The sequence below is a fragment of the Chanodichthys erythropterus genome, chromosome 22, assembly GCF_024489055.1.
Source record: "Chanodichthys erythropterus isolate Z2021 chromosome 22, ASM2448905v1, whole genome shotgun sequence".
NCBI classification, from domain to species: Eukaryota; Metazoa; Chordata; class Actinopteri; order Cypriniformes; family Xenocyprididae; genus Chanodichthys; species Chanodichthys erythropterus.
The window spans coordinates 17773030-17800894 of NC_090242.1; the positions used below are offsets into that span (position 1 = coordinate 17773030).

General features: G+C 37.0%; 1 protein-coding gene across 1 annotated transcript in view; it reads right to left on the reverse strand.

Annotated features, from left to right (window-relative positions):
* Positions 1-509: 509 nt before the first annotated feature.
* mmp11b (matrix metallopeptidase 11b) overlaps positions 510-27865 on the reverse strand; it is a 36855-nt gene continuing 9499 nt past the window's right edge. Inside the window, exons 3-9 of the mRNA XM_067375798.1 lie at positions 17008-17306; positions 10827-10970; positions 6225-6358; positions 4996-5234; positions 4702-4906; positions 3692-3952; positions 510-2982 (exon numbers count right to left, since the gene is read on the reverse strand). Coding sequence (XP_067231899.1) covers positions 2855-2982; positions 3692-3952; positions 4702-4906; positions 4996-5234; positions 6225-6358; positions 10827-10970; positions 17008-17306 — 1410 coding nt within the window. The 3' untranslated portion in view covers positions 510-2854. The remainder of the gene's footprint in view (positions 2983-3691; positions 3953-4701; positions 4907-4995; positions 5235-6224; positions 6359-10826; positions 10971-17007; positions 17307-27865) is intronic.

Below are 27865 nucleotides of genomic sequence, written 5' to 3' on the forward strand. Positions count from 1 at the left end.
GTTGAAAAATAATGAAGGCATAGTGAATAATTTCCAAGACTTTAATGTGATTATCATATATATAAAACAAAATGAAAAATAAAGTATGTTCATTTCATAAAAATCCACTTTTCAGACATAAAAGTGATTGAAGATGAAAAAACGCAAACACTGATAATATTACAAACCAGCTGTAAAGGAAAGTAATTTAGGAGCAAAAGCTGTATGCAGAATCTGAAACGAGCCCAGACAACAGATAATTAGACAGAATACAACAAACAAAGAGAGGCTTTTATTGAAGCTGAAAATATAATACAATTCTTTTTACAAAATATTTACACAGTAAATGGATCATTAAAAACAATAACAAGAAAAAGAATTGATTACATGTCAAAAATTATAACAACAGTGAATGAGAAGTGTACAGTTTCTTTAGATCAAAAGCCATCAATACCCAGGCCATGAGGATTATATACCTCAGTAGCCCCACTACGCAAAAAAAGTTTGATTGCAATTACACAACACGTGCACCAGTGACCTGCACTGTAACATACAATATCACTACTGAAGAACAGGTCTTCATTAGTCCCCTAGAGACCTGGGCATTCACACCAACAACCATTGTCAAATTTCCATTTCTCATTGAAAATGAATGAAATCGCTGCAGTGTGAACAGCCCTAAATGCTGAATGTGCAGCATCAGTCATGGGTCTACTCTGTGTAATTCAGGCCCTTCAATGCTTCATCAAACAAAATACAAACATGTCCATCTAGCTCTAGTACAGTAAAGTCCACTTAATGTTGGTTACTACATTTTTATCATATCATAAAAGTGCCTCTGAACTTAAACTGCTAATGTAAGAAGATATGTGCACATTTATTTTGAAATATTTAGGGCATTAAAGGAATCTTCCAAATTGAATACACGTTCTAGCAACAGAACCTGTGACATGCTGTCTATTACCAGTTCTTCCACACATTCAACAATTAAACCCTTAGGAACATTGTAAGTGCAGTTTTTGCTTGTTTTAAGCTCATAATTATCTTTTGTGGTAATCAACAGCATGTCACTGTTTTTGTTTAATCTATAAAAATCTTTAATTTTGTAAAATAATTTATCTAATGGCACAACATGGTATTTTGCTCAAAAAATGGCTATGTTTTCCTAACACTATCGATACTGCCAAAAAATACAAATAATAAATAATCAAGTACTCAATACGTACGAAAAATATTTTAAGGCCAGAATTTCCTGCTTTTCCTGAGAGCTGAGAGTCAATGTGTTGCAGATGAGAAGCACCAGTCATTTTCAATATATGGTTAAGTGGCGCAGATGTAGCATCTTGAGTCACAGACTGAGTAGATACACAGTATCTGCTTGAAACCACAGAAAAGTGTTTAATCCAGTGGTCAGATATGGAGACCGCATATCTGACACTTTACCTGATATTAAAAAGAACCCTGTGTGAATAACTATATTAGAGATTGATTGGTTTAAAACTGTATGTGGGGTACAAGCAAAGACTATAGATATAGAAAGATGGTTCACTTATGAATGGGATAAACTGCAACACGCAATATGGCGGTATACATCCCGCCTTCTAAGTAAAAGAGCCAATCGCTGATTGGTAAAGTCATTGGGTCACTGCAGCTGCCGTTAGAAGCTTCGTTCCCATATAACGCTTTTCCACTGCATGGAGGGACTCGGCTCGGTACGGAACAACTCAATAGGGGCTGGCTGCAAACTTATGGGGCGAGTGGAGCTCCACTCAAGGGCGGAAATACGTCACCTCCAGTAGTGGAGCTAGCTACAGCTATGGCCACTGGGCATGCGCACATCAATACTGCGTCATTTAATTACTGTATTTGCATTATTAAGGGTATAAACCTAAGGGTAGGTTTAGGGTTGGGGTAGGTGATGTTAGTGAGGCAAAATCTCACAATAAAATAACAATTAATAAAATTTCTACTTTTACTGTGTTTTACTATGTTTTTTTAACACAAGCCATCAAAACATAAAGCTAACACTGGTGAGACAAAATTATTCAAGTGGAGGTGACGTATTTCCTGTTCGAGAGTGGAGCTCCACTCGCCCATGGTCTGCAGCCAGACCCTCCCCCAGTGGCTTGGCTTGCTTTACTTTCGGTTTATTTTTCCACTGCAATTAGTACCACTTCAAAATGGGTTTGATTATAGACTGATTGTTACAGTTGCGCTGCCTCTACTACTGTGGATCCGCTCCTCGCCTACCAACGTCTACCAGTCTCATCTACTGACCATGATACAGCCATTCCTTTTTTTTAAGTTGCATGCGACAGTCGTTTAAAGCAAGTTGTTTCGTGAACAAATGATACTGCAGTGGCTGTTACTGACTGTTTAAATCTATTGGGTTTGGTGTCTCGTGTTTGAAATCCAGTGACGCTGGTATTGACGGTCCTTACTGACCAATCAGTGATCTGCAGTGTTCACATTTAGTATCAGTATGGCTCGCTGGGAACCTCAACTGAAGTGGCACTATTTAAGCGAGCAGTACCGTTCCATACCGAGCCGTCCTATGCAGTGGAAAAGCGTCAATAGAAACCTGAGACTCGTGCTTAGGACTGCACAAAATCATTAATTATTTTAATGATATTTGAGCATAAGAAACAACATTTAATTGTGAGTTTGCCAAGCAGTTTTTGAGATTTCAGGATTCCCCCATTCAAATAGATATGACTTGGTCTTGGATGCCCAAAATAGCTGCCCGCAGGCATTGCAAATATGGCCGAGTGAACAGACTTTACTTGAAAGGGACTTTGTTAAAAGTTGCACTAGGTGTGTGAAAAAGATTGAATTAGCAATGAATTTGCTAGTTATGTCTAGTTGTACGCATGATTCAACGATACAGGGCTGCAGAACAACCGAAGAAATCCATGCCAATATATCGTGGGTATCCCTCCAGCACCCTCACTTCCACTGGGTCAAACTTCCAGTACTGCTTCCCTCTCAAGAAGTGGGCGAAGCCTGTGGAGAGATAACAAAGAATGACTTTTGAAACTTTTTTTTGCCATCAAGATTTACCTTTGTAATTTCAAAAACATTTAAGAAACAATGACTACAATTGCATGCACCTTAATAATGCATTTCTAATGAGATTTAGGCAATACTGTAATCAATTTGATCTAAGTATTGTGTTTACATGAGATAAAGTTTAATCAATCTCATAATTCTAGTAACCATAATCATAGTAAAATATGTGGCATTAAGCGCAACAAACAAGCATGTAAACATCACATCTATTCCACTCTGACCAAAGTGTGCATGTGTTTGTGATGTACAAGGACGACGTTGTCAGATGGAGATTCGTAAACATAGTGGTAAAGAAAGAATTACATTTTTGGGTTGGCTGAGTTCATGTTGACAACGTTGCATGACACAAATTTAATAAAGTATAGTGATGGTCAAAACATCCAAATGAAAAAATTTGTAGATTAAAACCAGTAACACATCTACTATATGGGAGTTCATAATCATGCTGTGCATTTGGGGTGTGTGAATAAAGGCAGTAAAAATAACCACTCCTTTTAATGAATAATCAGAATAATGAAACTGCATGTAAACAGGAGTGAAGAGGTTTGCGTCATGTAACATCTAGTCCTTACTCTGATTATTGGAAATAATCACATCATTGTTGCACATGTAAACGTAGTCCATGTCTCAGTGATAACCGTACCGAATCGGTCCTGGAAAGCAGCGTCAATGTCACCCGGTATGCCTCTCCAGTCACTCATGCTGCGAGGGTGAATGCTGTCGACGCGGTTTTCCTTCAGGTTGAATCGCCAGTAGCTTCCTTTTTTGAAGAAGTAGATCTTCTGGGCCTTATCTTCTCCCCACATAAGGGCTGCCTGGATGTCGTTCACTGCTAGACCCAGTCGTTGTACAGAGTCCGGCCCTGTGATCTGCCGTTCTGCGTCAAACACCCAGTAACTCTGGCCTGCAAAAAAGTATAGTGGGTGAGAGAGGTTACATTAAAAAGCAGCTAAAGAATTTTTCATTCATCATGAACCCCTGTTTTAGTTTACTAGACTTAAGCTGCTCATTTTAATGGATAATTAGGGCAACAAGGGATATCTGGATTATAAATATATAAGCCTCTGGTGATATAAGTTGAAATGCATTCTTGGAATTGCAGGATTTCTATATTTACAATATTTAAGGAATATTAGGGGTTCAATACATGACAACATCTGTGAGATGATATAAAAAATAAAAAAGCTAAAATAAATGGGCATTGAAAAACAAAGTAAAATAACAAATGATAAACAAACATACAAATATACACTGTTTCAAATGTATAGCCACAAAACTTAAAAATGTACATACTTACATGATACTAAACCTTTCCATGTAAGTTATATTTCAACTCCTGTCATAACCGTAAAGCAGTAAACATGATAATTTTCATGTAATATGCACAAATACAACAGAAAATGACTGTTTACATGAAGAAAATCCAGCCAAAACAATAGCACATAGCTATTTCCTCAAACCCCACCTCATTATGTCTCTTTCACTGGTATCTTCCTAATTGAATGTTTTGGGCAATTCTTTGTAAATATTATTTGTTGGGGTCATTCCCAGATCTCTCTTGTATACTCAAACGTGTTTGAGTAATTTGACACCGCTTCATGCTAAATTTTTGCTAAAACTTTTGTACATCTTATTTATTTTGAGACAATTTACCTTGGAAAAACCAGATATTGCCAGACTTGTCCTCAAAAGCAGCATCAATTTTGCCTGGGATTCCTCTCCAGTGCCTGGATGCCAGTGCTGGATATCCAGCTTGGAGTTTACTATTACGGATCCGCCACACATAACCCGCCTTAAAGAAAAACAGCTCGCCTCGGATCATGGATACAGCATCAAAGTCAGTTTGGCAAGCATCAGGCTGGGAAGATAAGAAAAAAAGAAATACAAAGAGAATGAGAAGAATTCCCAAGATTCCCAAGATCAGACACAATCTGCCATATAACTCACCACTGTACTTTCAATCTCATTGGTCTCTGGGAATTTGGGAGGTCTCTCTTCCTTCTTCACTCTATCATCTGAATTTTTAGATCCATAGAGGGTCTGTATGCCTCTCTTGTCATCTTCACTCAGTTGGAGCGGGTAGGAGAAGGTGTAGAAAGGCGACATCACTGCGCCTGGTTCCTTGGAGTGTTGCAATCCTAAAACATGACCAATCTCATGAGCAGCCACCTGGAGAAGGTCAGTACCTATTAGAAAGAAAGAAATATTCATTTAAGAACAATGATTCCTTCGAAACAAGTGACTGACTTTATGACAGAACCTTGAACCATTCTCTGAACTGATTCGTTCAAAGCCACTGATTCATTCAGGTACAAAACAAGTGACTGGCTTTATGAGCGTGTACTTTAACTATTCACTTAAATGATTCAAAAACACTGGTTCAGTCTGGAATGAAACACCACTACAGTGTGTTGCTCTGAGATGTGCAAATGCTGATTTTGTTTGGATTTCATTTGATCATTTTAAATATTTTTGCACAATAAAAATGGACAAAGTCTTGGAAATAATTACAATGTAAAAATACATTAGTTCAAATGCACAAGTAAGTTGTTCAAACAACGCTATTCCAATTGTGCTGTTAATATCAATATAAGCATGCTTGGAAAACAAAAGCGCTCTTTTTTGTGTCACATTGCTTATTTATACACTGTAAAAAATATTTTCATGATTTGTTATCACAACATTTTTTCTTTTGTCAAATAAACTTAAATTTATGTGTTTTAGATAACATAATACTTTGAGTTTCTGTTGATTAAACCAAGTACCTTCATCGTATTGACTTAAATTTTTAATTTCAATGAACTCAAAATTTTAAGGCAAACAGGTAACTTACTTTTTTTAATTAAACCAACAATTCTTTTTTTATAGTGCAAGTACTAGACTAACTAAATTATAAGCTTGACAAACTAAAGCTGCTAAATTGTTAAAGTATATATTTATATATTTTGTCATGTATTGTCTCAACTACACTGAAAAAAAAAGATGCACAAACAATTTGCACAAATTTCACAAATACAAAGCAACATCAATTAACACATTTAATTAAATGTGAAATTTTTAAGTAGAAAGATTGAAATAGTATTTTCTTGTAAAACTTACTCTAATAATCTTTGTTTTATTTACATCTATGAAAAAATCATCATATTTATTTATTTCAGTCCAGGATTTTCACTAACCCTTACTGTTGCCCACTGTCCAAGACTCATCGTAGTCAAAGTGAATTTCTCCCTCCCGGTATGTTCGGGGAAAGAAGGCATGGGCCAGAATACCTCCCGGGCCATCAAAAGGAAGATTGTCTCCATGCCAGTACCTGAATGTGAAACACAGTCTCTTAGGCAACAGAACAATACCAATGATTCTCATTCTCCTATTTCATCAACATGAGCTGATCACTGACAAGAATTTTATAAGCACACTTCGTATGGAATAGTTAAATGAGGGTGAGAGTAATGGCCTGCATAGAGGCACTGCTGTAATACCATGCAACCGTGCTACATTATAGTGTACTGTCTGTAACTGTCACACCTCACTAACTTTCCTGATTCCCTTGTTTTTAATGGGATGCCAAATTCCACCCTGGATGAATGGTACTGAATAAACCCAACCCCAATTTTCCATTGTGAGATGTCGAGGTTAAATTACGCACTAAGCCTTGCAGGATCGTAGATCTTTAAATCTGGCAGATCTGAAAGGTCAAAGAAGGCTACTATTCTGGCTAAATCCAACCCTCAAATGTTCAGTCAACTGCTATCCCATTGATGGAATCTAGGATTGCGTTAGAACAAATGAAATTGACATGCCTAGAGCTCCACAAATCAATCCCCAGATGTTTCCCTTTAAGTGAGATGGATCTAGATATTTCACTCTGCTTTGAAGAAAAGCGGTAACCCTCAATGTAGATTCAAATGTGTGTATCTAACTGTATATTAGTGCTTTAACAGGAAGCCAAGTTTTTATAGGGACTTTAGTTTTCAAACTGAGAAGATGAAGGGCTGCAGGGAGAGAGCTTGAACAAAAGAAAATACAAGCATTTTTTCCCCCATTAAGACATTTAGGGGACTTGTCTGTATGCCAAATCAGAGCATGTGACCTACTCCATCATGCACTGTTTCAAACACTGAATTAAAAAAAAAAATCTCAACTTTCTAATGACAATTATTTTTTATACGCCAAATCATTATCAAGATATAGTCAAATTATTTTTTGAGGAAATGGCCTCTAGAGATTTCAAATATATTAAACAATTAAGACATCATTTACTATTTTCTCTTCACTAAAGCTTTTTTCTACTGAACTACCGTAAGAAATTAAATGATTGAAACATACATAGACCAACTTTCCTGAGGTAACATCAGGTGGCATTTTGTTCACAAGCTGTTTTGTTGAGGTCTTTCCGTGGTTGAAACACTACTTTCAAGTCTCTCATGTAATCACCTATTCAAAGTTCATTGGGACAAACATTTATTTTGGCTTGACAAAGCCATATGAAAGTTTTATAAGCTTTAAATTTAGAAAAAAAAAGAAAGACATGAATTAGCATGTTTTGAATTAGCATGTTTTGCTAGCATGATTTAGCATGTTACTAATGTGTTTTACAATGTTACTAGCAGGAATTCACACATTTTGCTAACATGTTTCAGCACATTGAAACATGAATTAGCATGTCTCTAGCATGTATTAACCGTTCTTAGCACATTGCTAACATGAATTATCATCTTGCTAGCATGTTTTAACGTTGTCAGCATGAATTAATGTGTTGTTTGTATGTTTTAGCATGATGCTGGCATAATTTTACATGTTAGTGTTTTAGCATGTTGCTAGCATGTTTTAGTATGTTGTCCTAGGATATTCATTAAGCTTTGCTAATGTTTGTCAGCTTAAATAAGTCTTATTGTACAAAAGTCTTGGCCCCTTTATTGAAAGTCAGATTTTTCGCAGAGTTGATACATGCATTTAATGAAAATCGTAAGTCAGATCAGTTAGAAAAGATAAAGCAACCCGAATCAGAAAAGTCTGAAGTTCTGACCTGAGTTTGTTGGTTGTAGTTTGAAAGCCCTAAGAGGAGATACTGTTTACATTTTTGCTAAGAATATTAATGATGTCAAGCCAACATAATTATACATTTCAGTAAGTTGTACTGTATCTTTCAGAATACCTGCTGGCGATCATTCATTTTCTTAGTGCTGTAACTATTATTAATAAAGCGGAAGAGATATATATAGTGATATATACATCTGTCACGCCACATTAAAGAGTGCCAAAACGACATCTATCATTCGAATTTTGAAATACAACTGACATAATTTGAAAAAAATATACATCAAAAAAATAAAACATAATACACTTTTTTTTTTTTCTCCATATAATCGAGTTTCTCCACAAGTGACTCAGTGCAATATGATAGAGCGAGTAATGTGTTAAATGGGGGGGCTTTGTAATAATCTGCTACAACTAAAGTCATGCTTTTTAGCATTCAGGTAAGTTTATATTTTATATTTTATATTTATATTCAGATATTCACAAAAAAAAAAAAAAAAAAAAAATTGTGGGACTTTGAGCTGCAGTGTTGCATGTCCATATGCAGAACTAAACCCCACAGGTGTTCCAAGTTATGACTTTTCTTACTATGGGAATTTAAGAAGTAACACACGTGCATAAATGGACGTGCAGTGTAAATTTTGGATCTATAATCCTAAACCGACACTCTCTCTAATCTCCCACTTCTAGAGGAGATGAAAAGAGTCTGTGTTTGACTAGTGAAGTGGAAACTTTTCCTCTTTGTGTCAATGAACAAACATCTCTCAACTGACAATGTGGTTTTACAAGCTCAGTGAAATGAGAGGCCAGAGAAACATTTTTCATCAAGAATATACAGAATATAAAGTGAAAGTGAGCTAAATTGAAAGTAGTAGCTAAATGTGTTATTTCCAATGCAACGTTGTCTTTGATGAATCTTGGGATGTAACTTGCAAACTTTAAAGGGGTCATAACATGCTGCTGGTAATTAATCACATCCAAAATAAAAGTTTGTGTTTACATAATATTTGACAGCACTAATTTTAAAATAAGAGTTCTATGTACTATGAAACATATTTTAATTAGCTTTTTTTCCAAATCCAAAAAAACATAACATAAGACTATTATTGAAATTAAGCTGCAAATATGGCAAAAATGTGTGGTTATGATGTCACAAATCTGCAGTCTGTAAACAAGCTCATTACACATCTAAAGATGTTAGCCAATCACAACAGAGTATATTTACATAGACCTAAAGGTTCAATCATAGACTGTAAAAAAATATGGACATAGTGTCCGTGACGTCACCCATAGAGTTCTGAACAGCAGTTTTGACGCGAAAATGAGGCCGCGGCCATCTTAGATGCGCGTCACCGCACATCACTCCCAGATAACTGAAAATGGGCAAAGAGGCGGGACGTAGTTGGAGCCCATGCGACTGGTTGCTGAAACCACGCTCGCCTAGCATATCTATCTTAGATAGCTTACTATCTAAAATATTAATAAAGATAACAACATCATTAGAAAGTAAGCACTAAAGGTTTACTGTCAATCTACAGTGTTTTTTAAGATAATGTTATAGATGCTCCAACACCAGTAGGCTAATTAATTTGTGTGGGGTGTGCAAATAACACAAAAAAATCAACTGGGACTTCATACCTTTAATGAAATAGAGATCGCGAGATGAATCCAATCCATTGCACTTGGGTAAAATGAAACATAACATAAAAAAACCTACTTTTTGTTCATGAAAGCATTAAATCCATGAAATCTTTATATATTATCCATCGTTTGCATTACATCTTCAGAATGATTTGCTCTCCATCATCGTTCTTCAAGAAAGGATGCAATCTGAGCATCGTTTATAATGTAAAACTCTATACGTTCATGTATAGGTACCAGATATCTGTATAACTCTCAAATGTTCTCTCAACATAAGTATAATTTTTCAAAATAGTGCAGCAGTTTTAGTTATAATATCCAAGCAGTGCTGTCAGAGTTGTATATCCTCCTGGTATTGTCATTGTAGTAAATCTCAGGAACAAAACTTTTAGCCAATGCCACGACGATCCAACAACGTGTGTTCCGCATGCGAGCACATGTACACAGACTGACATCTGTCTCGAGTATGCAGCAAGCCATATATTGTATAAAATATTCCAGAAAAAAGGCACAAATATGGCTGAGATGCCAAATTCAGTGGCTGAAATTGGCTGCTGAGGTGACATGACGTCTCACAGACAGCAGCGCGATCCACCTGTCACTCAAGTGACCACGCCCTTAATTATGCAGAACTTTAAGGCTTAATATAATTGAAACGGATGAGTTATAAAAAAATTCACCCCCCTCAGAGTTGTCATGAAGGGCAAAATTAGCAGTATAGACCAAAACACAATTTGAACCAGAGTGTAAACATGTTTTTTTCTGCTGTAAACTTGGCTGTTTTAACATTATGGTCAATGAGATTCTGCTCCCTTTTGCAGCCTGTCCCTAGCGGTCAGTCGATGAATCGCAGTTTAAGTTACTTCCGTATTGGCTTCACGAGAAACTGGGGGAGGTTTCCGCTTGGGTTCAATAGAAAAAACATCAAACAGGGTGAAAAATGGTTATGCATAAATTATGTTTCTGATGCAAGAACTGGACCTCAAGTGAAAAAAAAAATAAAATGACAAAATATTTGATGTGACCCCTTTGAAATGTTGACACAGTGGATTCTGACACATGGAAAGCACACAGTAGACAATTTAAACATCTTTTTTTACCTGTTAAAGTCAATCATGATATCCGCCCGGCCGCTGATGACCTCAGTAAAGGTGAGAGGGGTGATGTCACTCCAGGCCTGCAGTGCCCTCCGCAGCACATGTCTGACTTTCTCTAAACTCATCTGCCAAGGGGTCCGCATGATCCTGTAACACGAGCGCAAACACTCATAAATGCTCATTACAGACCACCCATGTGACTTTTTCATTTGGATGAAAGTGCATGACCTCAATAATCCCCTTTATTTAAACATGTTTGCTACCTTTCTTGGTGGTGAACTAGGATCAGAATCTGTCAGTTGTGAAAAAACAAGCACAGTTTGAATGTTTGCCTATAGGGATTGGGTACGATACCCACTACTACTACGCTCTCTGACCAAAATCATAAAACAAATGTGATACTTGATATTGTGACAGTGATGGCGCCCCTATCCAGGTTCATTTAAGTGCATAAGCCTTGTAGAAATACATTGCATTGTATTTCACCACTCTTTTGTTATTTGTCATTTAACAAGAACTTAATTCACAACTGTGAATTGTCAGTGACTGCACTAGTGGCAATTTGTTTAGTAGCTTTAATAGCATTCTTCCTTAAATTGATCTTAAATTAGATTTGCTTCCTGCCCAAAAGAAACTTTAATTGCTTTTTCTGTTCTTGCTAAACAGTTTAAATGTTGTTTAAAAATTAAAATGCAACTTTCATCCCTCATGGAGTGAGCCCAGAGGATTTAACTTCTCTCAGATGAAAGACAAGCTGCATTATAAAGCTTGCTGAGTGATGGAGACGCGCATGCTTATTTTCACAAGCAGAATCCCCACAGAGCGCATTTAAACTGGTGGACCACAAGTTTGTATCATGTTCCACAAAGCTTCCCTCTGGTGCATTTCATAAAAAAGCACATCTGAAGCTCCTAACCTGCAGCTTTAGTGACTGGTACCTCTAGGTTGTTTTCATGCTTGGACACCTTCATGCTTTGGTCATTATTAGCTTTGTGGGATGGGGATCGCTCTTGGGCTGCATTTTGGAGCCACAGACCATCTTAGATTGTGGGGCCCCTGTCGTCTGCAAGCCCAGACAGGAGCTATGACAGCGGGAGTGAGCCCAGTGTGGTAGTCTGTGGCTTAAAATTGTCCTGCCATTTTGCTGTTCCAATTAGAATTCTAGGTTCAAGTTCCTAACTCTTGACTCTAGCTACAGTCACAAAAAAATAGATCAAATTTAAACCAGGCTTAAACAATGCTGACTTTTAAACATCTAACACACCCCCCAAAACTGGGCTCTGGGGAACACAAGAGTCTTCTATAGGGATGAACTTGCTGCACAGGTGTCATTCATCATTATTCACTGAAGGTGTGCTCACACTAAACTTTAAAGGGATAGTTCACCCAAAAATTAAAATTATCCCATGATTTACTCACCCTCAAGCAATAGTCATCTGAATATGACTATCTTCTTTTAGACGAACACAATCCGAAAAATATTGTTGCTTCTGCAAGCTTTATAATGGTTGTGAATGGGGGGCCACATTTTGAAGGGAAAAAAAATGCATCCATCCATAATAAAAGTAATCCTTACATCTCCAGTTGGTTAATAAAGGCCTTCTGAAGTGAAGTGATGGGATTTTGTAAGAAAAATATCCATATTTAAAACTTTACTAACTGTAATAACTAGCTTTCGGCAGACAGCCGTATCCTCTGACCCGGCGCAAGGCGCAATGACAAACGCGGAGGTGCAGAGGATAGAGCAAAACGAAACACCGGTCATGAATTAAAAGCCGAAAAACAAAAAAATTTAAAGAGAAAATGTCAGAGGATTTCGATATAAGAGAAGAGGAGCTTGAGTTTGTTGCCCAGCCCTATTTGTTTGAACTGTTAGAGATGTCTAGCTTACGCTACATCCTGCGTCATACATCGCATCAGGGATTACTCATTTGCCACAAATCAACTTGCGCATTATGTATACGGTCATCCGCCGGAAGAGAGTTTTTTGAATTTCTAAAGTTTTAAATATGGATTAACCCGTATGGATTACTTTGATTATGGATGGATGCATTTTTTGGCCCCCCATTTATAACCATTTTAAAGTTTGGAGGAGCAAGGATATTTTTAAATATATTTCCTATTGTGTTCGTCTGAAAGAAGATAGTCATATCCACCTAGGATGGCTTGTTGGTGAGTAAATCCTGGGATAATATTCATTTTTGGGTGAACTATCCCTTTAAGGGTGTGTTCTGTTCACACTTGGCAGATTTGGTTGGAATAAAATTGGTCTGGACCAAAAGAACCAAGATGCAAATTACTAGAACCCCAAAAACTGCACACGTCACATGAGAAACACATACTCATTAAAACACTCATTAAAGCAAAGAAACTCAATTGAAAGCATAGGATAGGACGGGGTTTGGCGTTTTTGAGCTCACTGTGCACATGTACAGTCCGTCATTAAATGAGGGGACAAATTACAGAGGATGTTGAGTTGTTATAGCCCATAAACAACTTTCAGAGACGCGAGTAATGACAGCTTATAATGGCACAGCATTAGAATGGTGCTGACTGGGGTTTGCTGGGGATAAAGTATGTGCGTGTGCTGCTGTCTTGACATGAGATTCTGATGAGGCAGCACCTAGTATACAAATTACACAATGATTCGAATTTTTTTAAAAGGAATCACTAATAGTCATTTTCAGGATGGAACCTGCTGAAAGTTTGTCTCGTGCAACCTGGTTAGACAAACGTCAACTGAGATAAAAAAAAAAACTGTTTTTGCTATATATTTGATATATTTAAATATCAAATTTATTTTGATACGTGGTGAAAATCAAGTTTTTAAATGTTGTTTATATGTCTATGTGGTGTTTTAATATTCTTTAAGACAAACCATGTGCAAATGTATCAGACAACAACATTGCAGAGTATTTTTTCTCCTTAAAAGTGCAGTTTACCAAAGACAGGTTGAAACATGGTTTGAAATCGCCCATTCTCTACGTCACAAACATGTTGTAACCAATCCCATCAATGTGTGGGGCCGGCTTTAGCATATCATTAACTATGCTGCGAAGCAAGGGGGTCTCAAGGAAGCCAGGGTATGTTTTTCTGTTGATATGAAATATCGGGAACTCATTTTCATATTCATGGATCTGCATATTCTAAATGAAGCAAAGGTGTCGAGTTGCATTCAAGCTATTTTAAGACATAAAGAAATTAATTTCACAGGTTTTAAGCAATAAAATTATTGACTACACAGGGACTTTAAAGGATTAGTTCACTTTCAAATAAAATTTTCCTGATAATTTTCTCACCCCCATTTCATCCAAGATGTTCATGTCTTTCTTTCTTCAGTCGAAAAGAAATTAAGGTTTTTGAAGAAAACAGTCCAGGATTATTCTCCTTATAGTGGACTTCACTGGCCTCCAGACGGTTGAAGGTCTAAATTACAGTTTCAGTGCAGCTTCAAAGGCTTTAAATGACACCAGACGAGGAATAAGGGTCTTATCTAGAGAAACCATCGCTCATTTAAAAAAAAAAAAAAAAATGTAAATGTTTATGCTTTATATAAACAAATGTTCGCCTTCCAACCACACTTTTGTATTCTTCAAAAAGCTTATGCTGTATGTCCTACGCCTTTCCCTATTCCACTTACGGAAAAAATGGAACTGGCGCTGCGTTCATTCCGTAAGTTGAATTTTTTTTTTTTTTTTGAAAATGACCGATCGTTTCAGTAGATAAGACCCTTATTTCTAGTCTGGTATCGTTTAAAGCCCTTTGAAGCTGCACTGAAGCTGTAATTTTGACCTTCAACTGTTTGGAGGCCATTGAAGTCCATTATAAGGAGAATAATCCTGGAATGATCTCGGATGAAATGGGGGTGAGTAAATTATCAGGAAAATTTTATTTGAAAGTGGACTAATCCTCAGGCTACAGTGATTAATAATTGTTGGTATAGACCAATATTCAAATTCTTCATTCTTAAATTTTAAATTTTAAGTTTTTTTTTTACCTCTTAAATTTAAATAAAATGTCATAACTTGGTCTTGAAGTAAAATATGACAGACTTCTCTCTGATGATGTATGCTGGTTGTCTGGCTATCAGCAGACCAAGCTCAATTTAAAATTGAACATTGGTCTGGGGAGTCTGTATGTATTTTCTACTGCACAAGAGGCGTGATCAACGAGCATTATTCACGCAATTGGATAGTACTTCAACCAATCAGATCAATGATCCGGGTGACGGTTCTGCAAAAAAAAAAAAAAAAAAACATGAAAGTGAGTGGTATTTACACCCACTCGATTTGTTTGCTAAACTACAGAAGTCATTCAGCATCGTCGAGAGGTTAAAAGGAATTGGATTGACGGTCATGCTTGCCGTCGCTTCTCTATCGTCATCGTGTTATACCCGCCAATAGCGAGCAAGGTGGATAAGCAAGTCTGTGATTGGTTCCCGCAAAAGTGTAACAGAAGCAGTAGAAATTAATGTACGGGTTTCCAGACTGAGTTGCCGGGCGAAATCAAATCGCCGGCAGATCAGGCTGGGTTCACCCAGTCTAGTATGTTGGATTTCTCCAATTATTTATTCTGCTTAAATCCCACTCCTTTCTTACAATAGACTGAAAGCTTGCATTCAGGTCTAACTCCATCCAATAAACAACCAATGGGTAAAATCAAGTTGCCATTGTACATTTTTTCCCCCTTTTTTCAATAATCTGTTTCACTCAGGTGTGCATCAAAATAAGGAAGAAAAAATCTGTCCCTACTTCCCAAAAGACTATTTTTCTGTTTTGACTTCTATCTTTACAGTATGCAGACGAAAAGACTAGTCTGCCCTACAGCAAAGTTGGTTGATTTGGATGGAGAACCATAAGGAGATTTATGGGCTGTGATATTTTATGGGAAGGGCCATAAATCAAGGGACTGTTTTAATCAGTGGTTGTACGGCTGGTTTTCCTTGTCTTGGCCCTCATCTCACCCCCCGCTGAGCACTGAAGAGAAAACTAGAACCATTTGGGCTCCGCTGCCGTAACACACATGAGCGCTCTGAAATGTAACATCTTCTCCTGATCGGGTCGTGACCTCACGGACTTCAGATTACAGAGGAGTCCTATATCCGGTGGGAACCATCTTTGACAAAGATGCATGAGGCAAATCAATCAAAACATGAAGTGGTGACCAGACAACCACAATAGTAAGGTCATCATGTCAATCAAAGGGGTTTTAAAGGGATTGTTCACCCAGAAATGGATTGTTCTGCCATCATCACCCTCATGTCATTTCAAACCTGTTTGTCATTATTTCTTCTGTGCAACACAAAAAAGAGGTTATTTTGAAGAAAGCCAGTGATGTCCAAAAAATGAAAAAAAAAATAAAATAAATATTCTGGTATAGTTTAGGGGGAGGATTCGGGTTATGGGATACAATATATAGTTTGTATATAGTATAAAAAACATCATGTCTACGAAAAGACCCATAAAATATGGAAACCCAATGTGTGTGTGTGTGTGTGTGTTTAAGAAAACGATTTACTGTTTTAAATCAAAGGCGTACATATTTCTAGCTGTGTTCTGGAGCCATACAGTCCCGAGTCTGAGACAGTTTACTGCTTATAATTAAATGGGTGTAATGCTGGAAAGAGTGTGTGGTCTTCTTTATAACCGATAAGAACTATAAGAAATGCGAGAAGATAAAGAGAGAAACATTCTAATTTATTTCTTAGCATTTCCTGTGTGCACTGTAAATAAAACATTCCATAAAAAAAATAGATAATGCACTGGCAGAAAATTACCATGACATTATCCAGTAATTTTACAGACATTTCCGCTAACCCTAAAACGCAATGCAGTAAAGTTAAAAATTCAAAATACAGGTAAAACACCTGTAAAAATAAATACAGAAAATAAATCATCAAATTAATACAGTACATTCTGCAGACTGTGGGCTGTAAAAAAAAAGCGTAACCCTATAGATTCAGTCAAATGTGTGTTGACTCGGGGCTAGAATACTAAAAATAAGATATATCTTTGCCTAAGTAAGGTCTTTGTTGTGTAAGACTCAAAATGGTACCTTGGCAATACATCAAAGTTGTTTTCTCCCATTTACGCTTTTATGTTTCATTCATTTTATGTCTGTCATCTCGGTAAGTGTAGACACAGCAACCAGATACAACCGCAAGCACTATCCATGGAAGGCTTACTTGTACGTGAGGTCTGTTTTGTCCCAGCGTCCTCCGAACAAATCAAAGCGTTTTCGGCGATGACGGCCCACGAGCAAACCTACTTTGTGGGTTGAGTAATGAAAGGCGTGCCCTCCCTTCTCTGAGGGGTAGTCTGGGACTCCACAGCGGGGCCTGTTCCAGAACTCCGCGTGATTCTTGGGAAGAGCCGAGTGTGGGTGCACTCTCTTATTGCCAGAGTCTTCACTCAGAGTATCCTGAACATGATGAAGTTGGCTCCTGTTTTTGAGAACATGGTGATGGGTCTTTTGAGGCCAGTCCTGTCAACACACAAATAATCTGTCAATCAAATGCACATTCGACCACAAAATATTCATTCTTAGATTCTACACCATTAAAATAGGTTTGGTGGCTAAGGTTTCATATAGTGGTGGCTATATCTAGGTGGTTTCTGAAGCTATACTAGCAGTGTTGTTACTGTTAAAAGTTGTTTCCATTATTTGAAATAAATCTGAAATAAAATAAAATATAAATGTTAGATGAAAAGCTTCAACTTATTAACTTCAACTTTGTTTGTTGCCAAGGCAGCATTTCTAATTTTCAGTTAATTTAAAGTACAAAATTACTGAAACCAAATCTAAACATTAAAAAAATGAATAAAAATAAAATCATAAAACTAAATTAAAATTAATGTAACTAAATATAAAGAAAAGTATAAACTAAAAAAAAAAAAAATAAAAAAAAAAAATATTTTTTAAAAAGATAATAAAATTAAAATGTAATACTAAAAAAATAAAATATAAATAAAACTAAAATTGCTAAGGTGGTTGCTTGGGGGTTCTGGGTCTACAAACCATAAGGTGAAGGGGCAAATAATAGTTATGCAACAATTGGTCTTACATCACTGATAATTAGATAGAAGCATTATTACAGTCAACTTCCTCAACCAAATTTCAAGATAATGGTTCTGTTAATGGACTGGGAGGTTGGCTGCCTGAGGGGAAAGTCAGATTGCCCCAATTTCTCTACTTCCCCAAACCTCATTGCAATTCTCTACTCCAGCTGTGCTGGTTTTGAACCCCCTTCTCTCTAATTTGTGCTTGGTTAAGAGGCCAGGGGTGGTATAGGGTGAACTATTAAAAAAAAAAAAAATGCTTTTAAAAATCCTTCCGCCACTCGTAGCCATAAGGAGTCTTTTAAAAGCTGTAATTTAAGCACAAGATATATTTAGACTACCATAAAACATTTAGAAATATAAAGCAGGAAGTCTGAAAAGAAAAAAGCATACAAAAAGTATTTCCTTATCACAGAGAATAGGTAGGACCAACTACTATGATGAACACTTTAAAGTGAATTAAAATGAGTGGCCTTTATTTTTTTTCTAAGTTTTTGACTTTTTTTATTTGCTGTAGACAAAAAGCAATTCATGACTCTTCAGTTAACACTGTGTCCTAACCAGATGGTAAAACAACCAGAAATAAAATCTTGTGGCCATGACAAAGAATAAGTGACAGGACATTTTGCTATTCTTTGGGTATCTATTTTGTTGCACTTGCTTCTCATAGTTTAAAGGGTTCATCTTCGGAACACAAATTAAGATATTTTTGATGAAATGAACTAATCCTTTAAAATCAAGCTCCAAATAATAGAGCACTGCAGTGATGACATATTTTTGTAGGCCAACTTGAAAGTTAGCATCACCCTGGTTCTTTCGACAAAAAACAAATAGGATCTTTCTATTGTCTTTTGGAGTACTGCAAAAAAAAATGTGGCCAACAAAAGTTTAATTCTTATACATTTAGGTAATCTACACAAACTTGTAATGTATTTAGGCTTCAAAATTCTTACAAGAAGTAAAAAAGATAAACGTATAGGCTTTAAATGAACTGCACCACAGTCACATGACTTCAAAGTTACTATCACTAATCTCCCATCAATTCTTTTATTCTTTATTTCAAAATATTTTTCCTGGAATTTTGAGTTGGAATAGTTTGCAAGAGCATGATTATGAACACAACGAGGCTTTTCACAATGAGCCACTTGTTAGCAACCATCTTTTCAAGACAAGTAAAAGCTTTAAAAAATATTAAAAATCACAAGAGGTTATTAGAATAAGACATGGAAATAACGTGGGCTTGTGTTCACCACAGACTGTATTTCAAGATTTTAACCAAAAACCCGTTCAACAAACCATTGATTTCATAATGATCAAACCGGAAGGGCTAAAATGTTAATTCCGAGTTTGGGCCTACAAAAATATGTCATCCCTACAGCACTCTATAGTGCATTAAACATCAAATATCACCTGATTGGCTACAAACAGTTTCATATTCAGTACGGACAGACAAGTTGCTTATTTCTGGACACTTGTTGCATCACATCTGATCAGAACACAGTATAACTCAAGACAAATTCTAACAAATAAAAGGAAAAACAACCAAATATTTGTGGGCAAGTTGAGACATAGTACCTTAGTAAAAATCTACTGACACGTGAACTTGATAGCACTGCTAAAACATGACCCCACACCCCCGGCAATGAGGAACCGCACAAATTCCACAGATAGAAGTGAAGAATTCACCGCACTTTATCTACTCTCAGTTTGTTTCTCAAAACTGCTGAGTTTGCATGGACTTTCCATGGGCTGAACCATCATTAAATGATCATATATGTTGAAAGCATGTAATTTAAGCAGTCTCTAAACAACCTGGAGACAGGCAAGTTTTTTGTACGACAGTCAAGATTGTTTATTGCAAAGCAGTCAAAACTCTCAGCAATGACAAACTGGCTCAAGTCTACTTAGGGAGCGACGGAGGTGGAAGAAAAACACCCGGGTGTCTCAGGTTCAACGGGAGTCAAGGGTTAAAGGTTAAAGCCTAAATCAACAAAACAGACCCCTTGGGCCAAAGTAAACACATACTCCCATTTCAAACCAAAACTCAGCAGACAGCCTGTTATTCCCAAAATGTGATAAATTCCGTATAACCAACATTCAATTCAAAGTACACTTTAGTTCAAATTGTCATACTTTTTTTACTGCTTTTTTAAAAGAATTCTCTTATGTTCATCAAGGGTGTATTTATTTAATCAAAAATACAGTAAAAACCATAATATTGAATTTTCATCATCATCACTCCAGTCTTAAAAGTCACATGATTGTTCAGAAATCATTTTAATGTTGATTTGGTGCTTGAGAAAGCCATTTCGTATTATTATATATATAAAATTTGTGGAAACTGGGATACTTTTTTTTCAGGATTTTCTCAAGAACAGTCTGTCACTTTTGATCAATTTAATGTGTCCTTGCTGAATAAAAGTATGAATTTCTTTCAACAAACAAATCATTATACCCATCCGAAACCTCTGAATGGTAGCATACGTAAACTTTATAAAAAGCAAAGACTGTAGAATAACACAAGACGTGTCACTCGTATTGTTTTGAATGGGAGAAAGTGTAACGCGCAATATGGCGGAATAAGCCCCGCCTTCTAAATAAGAGCCAATCGCCGACTGGTAAAGTCATCGCGTCACTTCAGCGGCCGTTAGATTTGCCGGTTTCTATAGAAACAGTCAGACCCGCGCCTCCGAAGAGACACGCAGTTAGGTTTGCGCATGCGCATTAGCTTGATCCAGCCTGAAAAATACAGTTTATCATGATTCGAGCGTTTAAAAACTAAATTTATGAGCCGGTTGTTGTTAGCTTTCATTGGTGATTTCAAATATGAAATTTAATCGTAAGGTTGGCGAACAGTTTTGGAGAATTTGATGTTTCCCCATTCAAAGATATAGGGCATGATGCCCAGGATGCCCGAAAGGCGTTTCAAAGATGGTCGCCAAGTGAAATGACTTGTAAAAAGTCATAGAACTCTATGACCCAATTTTGTTACCACATTTCATAATGTGCTATCAGGTGCTAAGTGCAAACAAGATGGCTCAGGTTTCTGATGTAGCGACACATAAGTGCACATTATAGCAGCTGAAGCTGCTATAGACTCAAAGCCAAGTTTAGAAAGAAACAGCATGCAGCCAGAATATCATTATTTTCTCAACAAACAACCTATCAAGCTATCATTACACATTGTGAAATACTGCTAAGCGAATCTAAGAGCTAAATTAAACTAAAACTCCTGTTGATATGTTTATAGAGAATTTTTACAAACCTTATAGCTGCTATTTTTCATAAAACCACATCTGTCAAGCTCCAAAAATGAAAAACAAAAATTATGGGGTTAACGGTTCCTTTATGACTAATTCAAAAAACATCAAATGTGACTGCATTATTGAGGGACTGTGCTGGAATATCTTTTCTTTTAATATTAGTTAGTGCCAACAACATTTACCCCAACACGCACACATCTCATTTTAGCCCAAATAAAAGAAGCTTTTCTTAACCAGACTTTCCTCAAGTCTGGGCATATTTTACAGCATCCACCTGCATGTAGTGAAACGTGAAAATGGAAGTCCATTCAGAGACCCACTGGAACATCTTCAGAATTACCTCTACGACCACACGTGTTCCATATAAAACAAATGTCTCTTTTTACGTTGTGCAAACTTTTGACGTTTTTATGATACCTTTCTGACAGATATATGCCTTTCATCAGCTGAGAAACAAAAACAACTGGGAATTATTTGACCTTAAGCAGTAGTCGCCTTACGCATTTAAACATCAGGCATTTGTGCCTGCGGGAAGAGCATGTTCTAAAAATACAGAAGAATATTCACATAACACCTCCATTTATAATATCAAGTATCCAACATTTGGGAATCATATTAACATAAATTGAAACAACTATAGGCTGCATTTTTGCACAAATGTAATATAATATTCATGTTTATTACCATAAACAAGAATAAACTTCTATTTTCACAGCACGTGCATCTGTAGGTCAATAGGTCAGTGGGTAAAAACTTTAACATGATACAGTATGTTGTGCAGAAACAAAACACAGAGATCCTGATCCGACCACAAGCCTTTGGGGGAAATCCAGAAGAAAAGAGCTGACATGTCAGTACAAGAAGAAGGTTTAGAGAGAGTTGGCGTGACTGGCATCGTGCCATCTCTATAGGGTTCCTGAGGATAGCCTCTTTGTTCATTGCCAAATCTTTCTCTCTGGGGCATCCGAATGATGTCACGAACTCCTGACAGATCCCTTACACTCATCAGCACAGCCGGCACCAGGAGCGAAACATCATGCGTTTCCAAAACACACAAAAACGCCCCTCTACATTTGGATATCTGTTTGCTACTGACTCAGCAAGCCCTAAAAATACAGCCAACAGCACTTCCATTCATTCTGCTTTTCTGGCTTGGTTTTTTATTTCTAGTGCATCTCTGATCCAAACATCCTGACTTGGTCTCTTTGTGTCTCTCAAGCATGCCATTGTCTCGAGAAAAATTACAAACAAGAAATTCCAGCCTGTTACAGGCATTTTCTGGCACATTAATTTAGGCCACAACATGAGATAAAGAATGAACATGCCAGAGGAAATCGGACCAAGGTAAATATTTACAAGCAAAAACCTCCAGAGATCTGCACTTTTGGGGTTGTTTACACAAGTTAAGTGATTACACTGAAACGGAAGATTATTTACTGGGAACAGGATAGGGATGACGTTGATTGAAGATGTTCATTTAAAAAGACTGTAGTGCATCCAAGGTAGACCATTTGTGTCTACTCTAAATCCAAATAAGTCAAGTCTAGGGAGGGAAAATACTAGCTATTGCTTATAAATATTTTAATGGTTTCCACTTGTCACTTCTTTCACTTCCATGTGGAACATCTAGCCAGTATCACATCTGATGTATTGCCAGGAGCAGCCATCAACTTGAATTACTTGAACTTGAAATTTCTTTTGTCTCCTAATTTCAGTAGAGATAGGAAACAGCTGGTCAGAGGTTCTAGATCTAGAGGTCAGGTGACTGGAAAATGGGGGTTTGAATCAGAACCAGGTACATCAGGGTTTCTGGTGTCAGTCATGCTTTCAATTGTGACTTCGGGCAAGAAACCTAAACCAAACCGCACCATAGGTGGTGCGTTGCAAATGACCCTGACCTGTACACTCGACCCTCTCTAACCTTGTGTGTCCTTTTCTCTCATATGTTGGGATTGGGTCATAAGGATAACCCAAACTGAATAATTGGTGCTGATTAACAAGTGTGCCTAGAAGATCTTTTCCTCTTCCTAAAATTTTACAAAGGCTGGATTGTGCACAATTCAGAATTTCATTGAGAATATCTTTTAAATTACTAATTTTGACTAATTCTTAACAAGAAAAGCAAAGTTTGTCAAGACAAACTTTGAACGTTGGCTTGACACAAACTTGTTTCAAAGTGAAAAAAAGTTTTAAAAATCCTTTAGCTTTGAGAGTTTGTAAAGGCAGGAGCACACCAAGGCAGTTTTTCTTCGTCGGCCGAAATAAGTTTTCTCAGTGTGTTCGGCACCGTCGGCTGAAGTTGGTCCTCCTCGTTGGCTTTTTTTCGGCCGATTCGGAATGTTGAATCGCTGTCTGAGCTCGGCGGGCCGTCTGATCGTTCTAATTGGCTGTTCAGCTACTGCCACCTGCTGGTTCGGAAAGGCATTTCATCTCACGCAGGCGCAGAACTGACGTGCTACTTGGCCGTCAGCTGTCGAACGTCGGTTTGGTGTGTCAGGACACAGATGCTGCCGATGTGAGCCAACCCCGCAGTCTGCTTTCGTCGCCACTAGTTTGTCGGCGTCGGCTTGGTGTGTTCTGGCCTTAAGACTTGGTTTTCTTGCTAAGACAAAAGCTGAGATCAAGCACCCTGCAATAAAGCAATAAAACTCATCTGGAGAGACAATTCCTTGCCCATGTACTATGTATGATGTATCTTGTGAATCTGTTGTTTTTTCACTTTCATTTTAATCATTTTAAATGTCTCGGTGTGATTGGTAAAATGGTCTTAATTTCACAGCAGTCACTTGTATTATGAGAAAGATTGAAAACTTGAATGAGAATTCTGTTTTCCTTTTTGGGTGTTGTCTTTTCAAAATATCTGATAACCCACTCCTCTCCCCCAACAACAAAAAATATTTACGTTCCTTTTTCTGGTCTGGGTATTTAAGGGACAGCGGCAGAGCAGCCATTTGGGACATTCTGCAGCCAGAACACCCATGAATTATTAGAAATATTCATTCACCATTGTATGCATTTCTTACTCTTGGAGTCATCTTTGAGCAATTAATGTTATGTATTTATTATGTCTGAATTGGCTTCTAATTGTTTAATTGTGTAATAGGCATGATACGTTTTTACCTGAAAAATAAATGTCATTCTTGATTTATTCTGCATTTATTCTTAAATCATTATGACCAGTAGCTTAAGTGGAGTTTGGTATTTCCGCAAATCTGCGTCAGGATAGATCACATGGCGGTCTCAGTGAAACAAGCATGTTGCACATCATGTGGGACGTGATAGCTGCAGTGCAGATGAGGAATGATATCCCATTCTTTACCTTTAAAAATCTCCTTGTTTGCCTACGCAACAAGAGATTAAACCTAAATAGGAATAACACCATGCAAATTTTATTCTGGTACTCAAAGGGAGGGCTATAAATTAAAATTCTGAGGTAAAGAATGTCTAGCTATTTGTTTATTTGCTTTGTTGTGACAACGTTGTAACACTGAAAATAAGCAAATGGTCATGTTAACTTTTGAATAAATCTTGTGATTGGATAAACTTAAAGATAACAAGGAAGAAAATCTTTCACTGGAATCCTTTAGGATGCAGTGAAATTAGACAATTTCAAAAGAAGTGATCTGGGGAAAATTCTCTCTCAGTCCTAGAGAACTGCTGCCGTGCAGAAAAACGGATGTACATAATGATAATTATGGCATCACTGAGAGGCTTGCAGCCGAGCCTGAGGGTTCACCCATTCAGAGGACATGCTCAGCTTGTCCTTGTTTCATGAGAGAAACTTAATCAAAGAATAAGGTGAATCACATCACTATACTTTGAAATTGTTCAAGAGGTGCTAAAAAGGTTCATGACTGATGTCACAATGTATGGTGTAAACAGCACTGTTTAAAGCTCAATCTTATAAAACATAGTTTTTACCTTGGTCTTATTTCAGACTTTGCAATCGCTGTGCTCTTGTATGTTTTTCAGTGTCTCAAAAATTTAAAGAACAAAAACAATCTTTGTGCTCTCCATCTGAACTGTGTTTGTCCAACCTTTTGTTTCATATCCAAATAGATTCACAAAAGAATTTGGTTCTTTACAAGTTTATGATTGCAGATTGACCGATGCCGTCAGTCGATGGATGGATGGGTGGGTGGATGGATGGATGGGTGGATGGATGGATGGATGGATGGATGGGTGGATGGATGGATGGATGGATGGATGGAAATCAATTTAACTTGCAGCTCATGATTTTAAAGAGGATTCAAAACAAAGAGAGAGAGATGAAATTCTTCTTCTTGTCAAATTCCAATTAAACTTCCTATATTGTGTGGCCAATTCGATTTAAATTCTAGTTCATGATTTTAAAGGGAATTCTAAATTTCCCTGCACAACCCTGTGGATTTCACATTAGTTAGTGTGTTGACTGAGTTGTGTCATGTTTTAGCAGTTCTCATGGAGATTGTGGTGCATGCACAATGCCTTAAAGAAGGACATCGGCTTTTCTTCTCTCAGGGGGGTCAACAAATGCAGTGGTAGCTATCTGGATCCTTCCATTTTCCCCTCTGTCAGCAAACACAGGGTTTGTTATCCTGCTCAGCGTGCCAGATGACTTGTCCCTGCCTGCATAATCTCCTGCTCTGGCTTTGTCAACATTCAAGAACAAATTGACAGCACATGCTCCGCATCAGAGCTGCTTTTCTACATTCAAACATGAACACATTTAAAAAAAAAAAAAAAACGTCTGGAGCTGGTTTGATTGCAGGTGTCATTCCTGTTTGATTGGCAAAGTGGGTCAAGACAAATATACAATAAAATTAAGCTGCTCTTTGAAACCAGATGCTTTGTTAGCGTGCAATGTTTCATTGTCATTTTTTGTGGTAATGCTTTGCATTTTGAAAGAAAGTGTTCAGTTGTTGTCTACCCTGATATAACCATTCGTTTCTGCTCTTTCATTCACAGTTTCAAATAGATGTGTGTATTTTAGCCTAATATATTCTTTGGCAAAATCTCTTTATGGATATTTTCCAACTGGGTTACAACAACCATCTGTATTTCTTCTTTGTCCACTTCCTCTAAACCCTACAAGCCCTCCCTTTCTTTGTGCAAAACAAAGTTCTTATAGCCAGTTTTTTAGTTCTTCGAGCATCAGAAGGAAGTTTAAACCATAAAGACTCACAATTATCTTTTTTTCTGAAACTAATTCAACATAAAAGAGCTGGGGTTGGTTCTACAGAATAACATTCAGCTATATGGATTCAAAGGCATGATACTGAAAAATTAATGCAGTGAATTAATTTAGCAATGACTATATCTGCTATTTAAAAATAAAATAAAATAAAATAAAAGAAAATAAAAGAAAATAAAAGAAAAGAAAAGAAAAGAAAAGAAAAAGATCAAACATTTGCATCATCCTATATAAATGGCATTTGATGGAGCGGTTAAAGTTAGTTCATTTATAAATGTCAATTGTTCCATATTTTTTAACCTATTACTCCATTTCTATGCAGAAATAAGAATTGTATTAACTAAATAGGCTACTTGCTATGGCTATTGTTTTAGACCCTTAGACATTATGTTATGGTGTTTACTTAAAAAGCAGTTTCATACACAGAAAGCTGCCTTTCACATACTGGGCAGCAAGGCAGTTACTTTCTCAAACACTGCCAATGACTCACTGACCCAAACACACTACCTGGGGGGTAACCTTCTACAGTACTACCCTTTAAACAAGTGCAAATATGCTAAACGTGAACTTCACTAAGCAAAATTTTCCTTTTTTCAAAGACGAAAACATGGAGATATTAATTTCCACTGTTACACAAAAAGTTGCTATTCCACTAATGCACCTGATGTGAATGAGCTTATATGTGGTAAAAATAAATAAATAAATAAATTAATTAATTAATTAATTAATTAATTAATTGAATTTATTAATCTCTGCCGGAGGTATTACCTTCTTTTTGTCATGTAGCTACACAAGTTTTGATTATTCTAGTAAAATATTTTGTGTATTTCTTAATGGTAACAAACTGGTAAGAAATCATGTTCAAAGAAAAATTTAACTTCATCGCTTTTTAAGTGAAACAGTGGCTTATATGTCAATATTTGCAACTAATATTCATAGAAACTATTTTTTTGTTTGTTTTTTGCATATGCATACAAAAAATCTAAGCAATTTCAAATCTTTATTTCAAGCTACTTAGCCTATCTTAATTATTATTTTCTAAATTTATAGTCGCTTAAGATAATTTTAAAAATCACTCACCACAGCAGGTTTGTTGTACCTGTAGCTGTTTCCGTCTGGAACCGGTAGGGAATGAATGCACACTATGCAGTACAAGACTGCAGCGAGAAGCTGTGCAGATCGCATCATCCTCTGATTCATAGCCGCACGCACCACCTGCGCGCGGGGCACTTTACTAAACGGTCGCGAGAGAAGGAGGAGAGAGCGCGCGCGTCTGTCTGTCGAGCTTTAGCTGTGACTAAGCGCAGACTAGCCAAGGGATTTTATACTCTCTGATTTCTTTGTTCTCTTTTCTTCAAATTACACTTTTCTCTCAGGGGCTGGAGTGGCAAGTTCACCGACAATCACGTGACCCAGCCCTCCATTCCTCTGGCGCGCTCGTCGCGAGAGAGGGGAGACGGAGGGTATGAGCAGGATTGGTTTTCAAGATGTGGCTTAGCAGGAGAGGTTTAGATAGTTTAGTAACCGTAATTTCTCAGTTGGATAAGG